Here is a 12,266-nt window from a genome sequence, read left to right as displayed (position 1 = left end):
TCACCTGAAGAACCTGTGTACACCTGAAAGGGTTTGCTGGCTTGCACTTATTACTTGCAGGCCTGTGGTCTGCTGCATTACCACAGGAGAGATTTACAGTCACTTGGAGGGTTTGTAGATCACTCTTAGTAATAAGTGGCTTTAGCTCTGAAGACAGTAAATCAATGGTTTCAACAATCCTAAGACTACAGTATTAAAAGGATTCCATTGTCCCAGAGAGAACGCCAAGCACTTTGCACACAGGTGCCTGAAAGTAATTGATGGCAGAGATCCTTTCTTAGGTATGCATGCCTGACCTGTATTCAATTCAGGGCCATTCTCAAAATGCCATTGTTTTCTTATGTAATTCACACAAGTTGCCATTGTACATTTGCTATTCGTCAGGGGATGTAATCTGAATCTTGTCAAATTATACTGTCCTGATATCTTCTTCCCTACTCTAAATAATTAAGACTTGAGACTTGCAACACTTGGAGGGGGAGGGGAGAGAAGAGAGATGTGTGTTTCAGGGAGGCAGGAAGGACAGGAAAAGGATGAGTAAGGTAAAAGAGTAAAATGGAAATTAAGTGTGGAAATAGGCATCCATTTACAGATCATAAATTTAATAAAGACACAGCTTACACAGTTGTTCCTAGAACTGGAAATGCTAAACTATTATTCTATTTGGAAATGTTCTTTTCAGCTGCCTAAAATGTTGCATACAAAAGGTAATTCCTTAGAAGGCAAAGATTTTACAGTACTTAACGTTTCTAGCTCTCGCATATTCTAAACAACGCTTTGCAAAAGGAAATACAGCATCTTACTGAGATGAAGACACCCCCATAATATAACGTAGTTGCCAGGACAAATTTATAGCATTTCTATGTAATTAAGACAGATAATAAAAGGCTATATCCAGGAAGAAAATGCTTATGCCTCCCTTATAAGTATGCCAACCTGTTCCAGCTTCTACTGAGTTTGCAATAAAAGTAAAAAATGTGGTTTTACCTTGTTATCTTGTTCAGGATATGGGGGAAGGTAGCCAAGTCCAGACTTCCTAGCCACGACACAAAGGCCTTCTTCATTTTAGCAGCTTTTAACAAGTGCTACAATTGTGACAGGGCAGGTAGCTTAAGCTTCGCAGGGTCTAGTAGTATGCTCACCATTTGAGTCTCTGACTCCATTTTCAATTAAATACTTCCAATAAAGTTCTGCTAAGCATCCTTCAACATTTCTTCCTAAAGACATTATTTACTGAAGAATTGGCAACAGAAGAGCTATTCTCACATTTTTTGCATGTATTGAAACAATACCCTAAATCACTTTCTCTGAGTAATTGAAACATTTCACTAGTGCTAAAAGGCCAGGAGGAGAAACTTGGGAGTCAAATGGGCTTTTGTTTTGACAGTTTGCTTTGGAGGGAGGGGTATTGATTTCTTCAAAGAAAATATTGCCCCAGGAGTCTAAATTGGATGGGTTGTTAGACCTGCATTTCACAGTTCCTTCCCTAGCCCATCCCTAACATGCTTAAAATTCTCCACAGCAATTGTCTGTGTTAACAAAATACTCTGAAGAGCTCCTTTCTCAGAGTAGTTTGAGACAATATGAAGGGGCCTGGGCATGCAGAAACTAGAGCATTTGTAGGAACCTCTATCTCCGTAAGCTTAGAGATACAGTGTGCTTTACAGCTCATGTCCTCCTGGGGTCTCAAGAGCTGATGGACTCAACAAGTCCATCTGACAGTATCTTCTTGAGATATCTATCACTAGGCCAGCCTTCTCCTAAGTGTTTGTTCCTTGTTATTGAATCACTTCTTCCCCCTCCTCCAAAACATTGTGGCATTCCTTAAGACAGACTTACCAGCTGCCCTGGATTCAAATTTCACTCCCACTTTTAAACTTCTAATATAAAAGCCTTTAGAATTTGTGTGCAACTACACAGACATTAAAAAAAAAGCAGCTTTTGTGACATTCTTAGACTCAGCATAAACTATACCAACAAAAACAGTTGGCAAGAGTTTGACTCGCAGATAATGAAAAGGCTATGTACCCTTCCTCATTCCTGTTCATACTCACTCACTCTCCCACCATTTCTAACAGTTGCTTATCTGCTCCACATCGAGCAAGTTCAGGGGGCTAAACAGACAGAAAGACTCCTTTGTAGGGTTTTTTTGATTGTGTTTTGGGACAAGCAATTTACTGTCCTTCTGAAGACTGTTATAGTATACAAAAGGATTTAAACCACAAGTAGGAATTTTACAAGTTCCCCAACGTAACCTCCAATGAAAATATAAATACAATCTTTCTCTGTCTCCTAGGATTTTGAACAAGTATAGAAGCATGCAATGGATATGCCCCAAGAAAAAAGCATACTTTTTCTTTTTTTTGCAATAGGCATGGCCTCAGAAATACCCTCAGAAAAATTGTATACAATATTTAGAGTTTAAACTATTTCTTCGCTTGCCCATTTTTAGCTCCTGAGCTGATTATTCCTTTCCTTCTACTTGTTTCCAAAGTTGTTTTCTGATCTCCCTCCTACTGCTGGCTTTTTTCTCTGGCAGACTTTCCTGCCACTCTTTGTATCTTCTACATGTCTGTTTATTAAAAGGTTATTTTCAAGATGTGATCTATGAAAGACATATAAAGAAGGAGGAGAGCACATGATGAAGTGAACTTAGAAAGCATGTGCAAGGCTGGTCAGTGTGCATGTGTCTTTAATCTTAAATCAGAACTATACTGGGCAAGTACGTTGATTAAAAATATTATATCAAATATATTACATCAACGTAGTTACAGTAGGAAACACCCTAGCCTATAACTATCACTATATATACATACATGTATGTATTTGTATATTTTTTTTTTTCCATTGGTATCGCTTCTTTTATCTGGAGAACTGAAGTACCAGGAAGTGGACACCTGAAGTCCGCCAGGAGGTTCCCAGCTGTACCCCATGTACCTTCTTCATGTAGATAAGATGTTTCTCTGGCTTAGCTTTACACATGTAAGTAGTTTATTAGCCTTATCCCATAAGGATACTCATTTGTAGTGATAAGAGAGCCTATCAAAAGAGGAAATAAAGATAATTAGCCAAAGTGGAACACTGTGTACCTTAGAATGAAGAGTTGGAACATTTCAAATGAAGAGGGTCAAATCAAATCGATTACACTATGTAAAACAGTACTCTGGGATGCATCAGAAGTTTCATAGTAGACACAGACAAATTAATTTATTTCCTACAGTGCATGAAAGCCAACTGCATGAAGAGTCTTCTTCCACAGTTTCATTTGTAGCAATGCTTAGACTTGCCCAAGAGATATAAGTATTCTTCCCATGAAAAAGATAAAATAAAATAGGAGCTTCCTTCCCACAAAGCCCAAAACACTAGGCACTTCTTCATGTATTTGGGATGCTTACAAGATTTCACATACAATAGTTTATGTTGCAGAATACCTTGTCAGCACGAATTTACATTCTGAATGTACACAACATGAACATCGAGTCCCAGAAAATCCACAAGAATCTCCTATTAAATACACGTTTCCCCAAGCCACATAACAACATCATGCACTGAAACTAAAAAAACAAACAAACAAACAAAAACAAACACATGGGCCCAACAAAAAGACAAACAAAGCAAAACAACCACAAAATCCTAACGTTACTCTAATGCAAAAGGTGGCAAAGTATTCTCCTTACACTTTTCATCCCCAGCTACCAACTGCAATTCCCAGAACACCCTTTGCTGACCAACTGCCTATCATCCACCAGTAAAGTAGCTCTCCCAAGCCCTGTAGCCATGAAGTGAGCTTGCACGTGTAACAACAGCTCCTCCCCTGCTAAAATCCCCACAGCAAACCCAGCATTTTGACTCCACTACCTTTGCCCTCCTTCAGGTAGTAAAGCAAGAGACGCAAGGGCAGGTGTTCTATATTTTCTTCCTCGGTTCTTTTCTGTCTGCTTTTGGAATGCATAAAACTTCTTTGATCCAGCATAGCCTTTTTGCCATTCAAAATCTTCTGACAGATTTCTGGTCTACTTTCCAGAACCCTTGCCATACCAAGGCAGATAGATAGAAGGCTGACAAGCTGCTTTTTTCAGTTCCCTTTCTCATCGACTTATATGAACACCTTCATGCTTTCTTCATTAGTAAGCTGTTGAACAATGAATGTACATTTCTGCTTTTCTGTATTTTATTTGTGACTGGTGGGGAAAGCAGGAGCGTTCCTAGGCTCTCAGTGGAATACAGCAGTTGTCCATTGCTTCTTCAGAGACAACATCCAGAGTAGTATAGGATTGCAATTACAAATGTGAAGAGAGAAAAGAGCAAAGCTTGAGAGCTTTGGGGAACAAAAATGATGGAGCTGATGATAGACACTATCTGCTAGTAAGTGACAGGCTCTGTGCAGCTGTGAAAGAAGTGCAAAGAAATTTAAAAACAGAACTAGCAACATTCAGCTCCTGAACTCCAGGGACAATTAGCGCTTTATACTGAAGACTTCATGGTAAAATGACTCTTCTTAATACAAACTAATCTTAATCCAGGCCATTGCAATTTAAATATAGGACAATCTAACTGTCCTGTTAGCTTCATCGAGTTTCTGACACAACACTGACATGGTTGTGCAGCACTAACATTACTGTGTACAACTGCGGCACATGTACAAAGCAGCAAAGCCTTAATAACACAGAGGGTAAATATGTACTTAGAGAGTATCTCAAAAAGAAGGTTCAAGTGAGCAACCCGTGTATTAGTTTAGTTAGCACAACTTTATAGCCACTCAAGGTTGTCACTGGTTTTTCCTGTATCTGGTTTCCCCAGCTTTCTACTTGATATAACCCACCAATAAAAGTCAATTAAAACAAAACTGTATTTTTATGTAATCTAGGTAATGCAGCAACCATCTGAACACAAACTATTGGCAAGGTGTAGGCCACCAGTGATTCAAATATTTAGTTATATATCTATGGTTAAGCAAGCAAAATGCAAGATGCAGGTATCACTGAAAAACGCTTTACAGTATCACCTCTACAGAACTCAATCCTCATTTTTAAAATGCTTTATTTGGGTTTGGAGAGAGCATTTTCCACCCAGCTCTTACTGTGTTTAGTTTACATGCTAGACAGAATATACCTAAGGACACCTTTTTACATCTTCCATTCCCTGTGACATGCAAAAGCCATGCAACGTGATTTTGGTATGCCAAATTAGTATTAACAGTACAAGTACAGAAAAGTACTAGCAGGATTTTCAGCTGACCATACGTTCTGAGTTGAGACTGATTTTAGAGATGATGTATTGAAAATTGAAAATGACATTTTCAATGTCAGCCAACCTGGAGGTCTGGGTTTAGATCCAAAGGTAAAAGGACTGAAAATAATGGCATCAAGCAAATAGAATACATTCCAATTAAACAGTGACTCTTTCTGGTTCAGCAAACAGTGTTACTAATATAAGATTGCTTTACGAAAAGTCACAAAGTTCAGAACACACGAGTTAGAGCATTCACATAAATTCACCCAAACTACACTGAAGTTAGACCAAGTCCTTGCTTTTCACTGACTCCAATTTCTTGAAGAAAATTCTGTGTGCTCTAAAGCTTGTACTTTTTCAGCTGCATCAGATGGTCTGATAATACGCGTTCCCTTTCTCAATAAGCCACGCTCTTTCACTAATTCAGCAATGCACTGCAAAGCAGAGAATGCTAAGTTCCTCCGCATGGTTTACAGTATTTGTTTTTGACGGTGCTCGCTAACAGAGCTACCAATCATAACGAGGAGAACAGCATATTGTAAACTGCAGTACGTATTGTGTAAGCAGTGCATTTCTGTTTCGCTTCGCTAAAAAGTTTTTTTCCCGGGAGCAGCCTTCCAAGGAATTGCAAGGAGGCAGATGCAGAAGCCGCCGTCCCGGGCGCTGAAAATGAGCCAGGTCACCCCCCGGGGCAGGTGAAAAACCACACTGCTCAGCGCCGCGTAGGGCAGCGGTATGAAACCAGGACAGAGCGCAGTAAAAACCCCGAAAACGGGTCCGCGGGCGCGGGCTAAGCTTTCTTCATTGACGCTGGGGTGGGAGAAGGGGAAGGGGGAGGGAGAGGACACGCACGAAGACAGAACTCCGGACTCACCGATTTTGGCCAGGCTGGCCACAAGTATCCAGAGTGTAATGATATAAGGGTCCTTGACGTGATCCCATTCGAAAGAGACGATGGCAAAGCTCTGAGGATGGCTGCTATTTATAGGGCTTCCCGAGCTTCTCTGTCCCAGCGCCGCTGGGAGAGCCATCAGCCCCAGGAGGAACCCCACTCCAGATACCTGCCTCATCTCCACGCCGCACAACAAAACCCCGCTTCCCCTTCCCGCGGAGAAATCCCGCCTCTTCGGAGGTTCCTCGGGGGGAGAGGTCCTTGTCCCTTCGCGGGGACTCGCGGACCGCGGGACGGGGCTGAGCTCGCCCGGCTTCGGCGGGGAGGGTCCCGCCTGCGCGGGTTTGGCCGAGGAAGGCGGCCGGGCGGGCGCTGGGGAGGGCGGGGGGTGCCAGGGGCTTCCGTCCCCAGGCAGATGCTCCGAGCCGGGGTCCTGCCGCTCGCCCGCACCTGCCTTTATCAGGCTGTTCCCCAAGAGCCGGAGGCGGAGCTTTCCCGCCGCTCCCGCGGCGCGGAGGCAGCGGCGGTGTCTGGCCCGGGCAACCTCTCGGGGCCGGCGGGGGAAGCTTCGTTCCGCCGAGGGGCTCGACGGCAGGCTGAGGGGAGGGGAAGGGATGGTGGTGGACCACCCCCCCACGCCCCTCCGGCTGGGATCTTGGAGAGAAGCGGCCTTGGGCTTCTGGCGCTGGGGACCGAGGCTGGGGCGGGCGTGCCTGAGGCGGAGCCCGGCACCCGCGCTCGGGTCGGAGCCGCCGCCTGAGGGGGAGACGCCGCTTTGAGGGGGAGAGCCCGCCTGAGGGAGAGAGCCCGCCTGAGGGGGAGACCCCGCCTGAGAGGGAGAGCCCGCCTGAGGGAGAGAGCCCGCCTGAGGGAGAGACGCCGCTTTGAGGGGGAGACCTCGCCTGAGAGGGAGGAGAGCCCGCCTGAGGGAGAGAGCCCGCCTGAGGGAGAGACGCGGCTTTGAGGGGGAGCCGCCGCCTGAGGGGGAGAGCCCGCCTGAGGGGGAGACGGCGTCTGAGGGGAGAGCGCGGCGGGCTCCGCGGGTTTGGGCGCGTCGGGTGCGCAGCCCGGTGCGTCAGGGTCTCTCCCTCCGACCCGCTGTCCCTCTGGCCGGCGCAGAGGGAGAGCGCTCCGCTCTGCTTTCCAGCTTCCAATCGCCCCGGGATCGAGCTGACCGGAGGAGATCAGGCAGGTTTCTCCTCCTGCCCGCCGGACAGCAGGCACCTCTGCTTCCCCCGCTGCTCGGGGAAACGACACCCGCGGGCAACCTTGGGCTTCCCACTTAGATCTGCTTGCAGCTAGCTGTTCGCTAAGATGTGTCATATTAAAAGAGCTACCTGGCTTCTTTTCCTCTTCTTTTTTTTTAATGTTTGCAACGTGAAACCCTTTAGAAGGTTCTCACTTTCCCCCTAAAACCTTCTTTCTTGCTGATAACATTTGCCTGACATAGCCTGGACGGCCCATGTGGTGTGTTGTAGGCAAGCGGACCCGTGATAATCATCACCCCGCAGTAAAAAGGCAGCAGAGCAGCATCTTCCCAGCAAACAGAGCTGAGTGCACCCTGCAGCAGGAGCAGCAGGGGCAGGAGCAGCAGGAGCAGGAGCTCCCGTCCTCCCCCGGCTGTGTGCTCTGAAGCAGTCCGGCTGGCCACGCGTGCAGTCCACTGACGGCTGTGACTTTCTGTGGAAAAAACACTACCGTTTTGGTTTACTTACGTGGCAGTTGGTTTGATCAAGAGCTCAAAAGTGAACATGATAAAGCTCTCCTTTAAAACGTTTGGAAGATTAAGACATTAGTTTGATTGTTTCAGTCGCTTGGGGGAAAAGCAAAGTGCTTTTCCAAAGTCTAAGTGACCTGCACAGACACTCTATATATCAATTAACGGGTTAATTTAAACAATAAATTCACATGGAATGTCATTGTTATAAAGGGTGTCTATCATAATCACATAATAATCTTATTTAGCTAAGGAACTCAAAGAGCAAAGTTCTCTTGAGTTAAGGCACTGAAGATTCAGTTATTATTACCTTGAAGCCGGGGCAGGCCTTGCATTGGACCCTCTCTTCAAACAAGGAAGCGTCTTGGGTTATTTCCCCTGCTCCTTCATTACTTAAGGGAAAGGAAATTGTGTAGGAATTTTTTAAAACTAGGACCCAATCTGAAGATGGAATTGGCAATTCTTTTTAGGAAGCATGACAGACAGCAAAATATTTTCTTTACATTTAGGAAATGTGTAGACAAAGACCTGAAGAATATTGCGGCGTCTAACAACTGAAATCCTATCTATGTTACTTTTATCTTTTTTGGAATATGACTTGGGCACCCAAATGTCCTTCAGAATTTCCTCCCAAGTTTTTTAAAGGTTCTAGAAATGGCTCTGGCCAATGCAAGAATAACATTTTTGTGCATTGCCATTATAGAGAGAGAACTACAGTTGGAAGTAAGTAGCTGCTGATCAGCTGTGTAACCTGTTGCTGAGCCCTGTGAATAGTAGTCGTTCCTAGTTGTTAATGATGTCGGTTCCATTTGCTGATATTAGGAGAACAATGAACTTTAGCAGAGACAAGCTGCCAGCACGGGTTTTATTATCACAACTTATTCCAAGTACCATTACATCACAATTAAACATTTCAGCTGCAGCTGACACACGGGCACCACAACCACCACAGTGTCCCATCTTACATACGTGATTCTTCCCAAACCTAGTTCCACAAAACGATAGCTGGGTTAGAAATAAACCTTACTGTTGAAAGGGTTGAAGGTAACCATGTTCTTTGGACAAATGTGTCATAGATCAAGAATACCTGCAGCTGTACTAGAAAGATGAGAAAGCCTTCTCCAGTAGATCTTTTCTACAGATAAGCAGAGTCTTACACTTGACTTGGAGGAGCTGCAGCCAAGGTCACGCCTCTGATTGCCCTTAGGCAATGTTCTACTCCTGTCAACAGTGAGGACAGCAACCAAGTTACATGACAATTCTGAGTTTGCTGGTGGAGGTAAGCCACTATTAGCAAACAAAAAATGTTGGAATTACCATCTTGGCACACGAGCTAACCTCAATATGCTCCTCAGGTGAAAGTATAGTGCCCAGCAACCTACCCTACAGGGCTGTTGTGAGAATTGTAGAATTCGTAAACATTTTTTAAGGCCTTGGTCCGAACTGCTACAAAAGTACCTAATTTGGCTTGTCACAAAATCTTCTCAAAACAAGGTTTACAACACTGTTAAAATGCCAACACGGTGGTTTTGTTTAACAATGACAAGTTAATGGTTCAAGGTGTATCTGTGACATTTGTCCTATCATCCAACTGCTTATGGAATTTTTTTTAAGTAGGCTGGATATCAAATGACTGCACATATGAGGGAATTCTTGTGGAATTCGTTGTTAGTATGTTAGTATGACACAGAGAGGACAGGGGAAGGAACTGTCAATCGTGAATCTCCTGTAGGTACAGGAATATGTGTTAAACCAACAGTTCACTAAACGTACATTAACTCATGTACAGCATATATAGTTGCACAAGAATACAAATTTGCATTTATGTATTTATTACTAGATTCCATTTTCCTCAAGGTTCTTTATGGAAGCCCTTATGTAGTTTCCGATGACCTCATTCTGTATCAGTAACAAAAAGCATTAGCTTGAGTATTATGTTTGCAATAAAGATATCATATCACCCCACAGCTGATATTTCCTGACTCTCCAAAAAGATTGCACAGGGAAGATTTCTACTTACTGTATAATAATGGCTTTGTGTCCTGAAAGGACTCCAACATTGTCACTTCTGGAAATGTTGCGTAAATAATTGCTTAGAGAAAAGAATTAGTAGTATCATATACAGTATCCTGTAAAGATTACTTCTTGGGGCTTTTTTTAAAGCTGAGGTAAAAGACAATTTCAGTTAAAAAAAAACCCCAACAGATAAACTGAAAACTTTAAAATTGTATTAGTTTTCTCGAGAAAACACACACAGTATTTCAGTTGTACTAACTTAGAGGTAGAAGTTACAATTAACTTTAAATATTAGCATTTACAACAAATGTGTTTAAGAATCATGTTCCTGTGGAACCCAGAACTTTCATAAAGGAAAATAAATAAATCTAAGTAGTGAAGAATTGGCAAATGAACTGTGAAATATCTCCTGATGCAACACAAAACATCATAAATCACTTATTATCATTCTTGTCTTTCCTCAGGGAAATGCACTCTTTTTGTATTAATGTCTATTAAATGCATAAGCAGGCTAAGGTAAGATTCTGAAAGGAATATAGTTCCAGTACATATTTTTATGCCATAATTCCATAACTGTATACACAGTTAAATAGAACAGTAATTGTTGTGAATGGCATTGCACCAATGTAACTGTCTGATTTGGTGAAAATTAATGTGGCTTATATGCAGATGACTGCAGAATTTATAGTGAATTTTCTTGATTCAACAGCTGACATTTTGCCAACTTCTCTCCAAGTGAAATGAGTGCAGCTGTGCAAGTTTATGCTGCAAGGAGTTGGACAAATATTGCTGGACTAAGTTGCAAAGCATTATGTTACTGCATGATGAATATGAACCTCTGAAATCACTTTGAGAAGCAATGCATTAATTCAGCCCACACATTACTACCAGTTTAAGTGAACAAAATGAAGACTAGGGCGAGGATGAATGAATCAGAGAGGTAGGTGAAAATGGATTTGGCTGGGAAGTAGGATGGCAGAGGAAATTAGCTGGATTTTTCATGACTCATTTCAAGACATGACTGAATTTAAGGACAGTGAATGGAGGGGATTTTTACCAGATCTCTCATCTTTAGCCTTGCATCTTTTTGAAAATGGCAGACGTTTCAGGCAGACTGTGGGATTCTTCTGTTTTGTTATTGTTGCTATTATTGTTTTTAGTGAACCTCCATTTATATTAGATTAGCAGCTAATCTAGTAGGAGTGGGAGGGTACAAGTGACAAACATTAACCCCACCTATGACCTCAGTTAAGGATGACCCCCTCCATAAGGGATTATATCTGTGTGAGCTCTCAGGGTAACGAGCAGTGAAAAGGGAGTGGAACGTGGAAAGAACCTGTTATATAGCAGCTGAAAATGGAGTGGAACAGGGAAAGAACCTGTTAATAGCACCAGATACCCAATACATTTCATCATGTTATGTTCAGAAAAAAAATGTACTTTTGTAAAATGCCACATGTATTAGAAGTCCTCCTTCTTTAAGTTCCAATTTCAATAAAAATTCTTCTATTGTGTATCGGGACTCTTCTGGGCTTGCTACTAGTCAAAGGTGACCGCAGAGATTTTCATCTGTGATAGCCTGCATCTTGCACACTTTTCCTCTTGTACTGTTCGCATTCCCATGTTTTTGGCATCCCACTCCTCTTCTATTTCTCTGTACTCCTGGTCTCCGCCCTCCTTCCTTTTCATGCATGTCTTCTGTCAATACTCACCAAAAATCCCAAATACTGAGACCTAAGGAACACTCCAAATGCTGTTTGTGTATGGTGTTTCATCCCAGTACTTAAGCTCCCACATGACCCTCTCTCCCCCTTCAAATTCAGCTTTGTCATTTTTCAGCACGTATCCTTCTTCCAGGTACTCACACCAGCCTGACCAACACCAAGGCATATACTAGACTCAAGACACAAGTCACTACTAGTTTTCCTAGTCATAAGGGAGATTGTCTTTTCTGATCTTTAAAAGTCAATTGTCATTTTGCTCTACGTTAAAAAGGCTGGGGGAAGACTGTGTCAGAAACCACAACTACAGATTTCAGAGATTGAGTGGGTAAAAAAAAAGGAAAAAAAAGGGCATCTCTCTGAATTGTTTCCATGTACAGGTATTGAGCTTTCTGTAGCTTAACCAAGCTGCTGAATTGCTTAGGGGGAAAACAAATGACCCTTAAATAACAAAGGCAGCTAAATAGAATAGTTTCCATTTCTAGCATGATAATTTTACATTCTGTGTCTAGGCTTAGGTGCTTCTTGATCTTAATTTTTGGCTGACCTATGGAGAGGGAATCTTTCCTTTTTCTGATTCTCCACACAACCAACATGGTTCATGCCTCCCCTGCCTAGCTTAGGGTGCGCACATTCCCATTAAAAAGTCCACTTGGTTTCACCCAGAGCAGCTAGGTTTAACCAGTAT

General features: G+C 42.9%; 1 protein-coding gene across 2 annotated transcripts in view; it reads right to left on the bottom strand.

Moving 5' to 3' along the window:
• The window catches only part of SLC9A3 (solute carrier family 9 member A3), a 55,840-nt gene extending 48,898 nt beyond the window's left edge, over window positions 1-6,942 (bottom strand). The window contains exon 1 of one of the 2 annotated variants that reach the window (XM_069809285.1): window positions 6,107-6,942. In XM_069809285.1, the coding sequence (XP_069665386.1) occupies window positions 6,107-6,302 (196 nt within the window). In that variant the 5' untranslated portion in view covers window positions 6,303-6,942. The remainder of the gene's footprint in view (window positions 1-6,106) is intronic. The other variant, XM_069809284.1, reaches the window with a different exon arrangement.
• Window positions 6,943-12,266: the final 5,324 nt, after the last annotated feature.

Source organism: Haliaeetus albicilla, chromosome 21, assembly GCF_947461875.1.
Source record: "Haliaeetus albicilla chromosome 21, bHalAlb1.1, whole genome shotgun sequence".
Classification (NCBI taxonomy): domain Eukaryota; kingdom Metazoa; phylum Chordata; class Aves; order Accipitriformes; family Accipitridae; genus Haliaeetus; species Haliaeetus albicilla.
The sequence above is the reverse complement of the archived record's forward strand: the minus strand, read 5'-3'. Positions and strand labels throughout refer to the sequence as shown.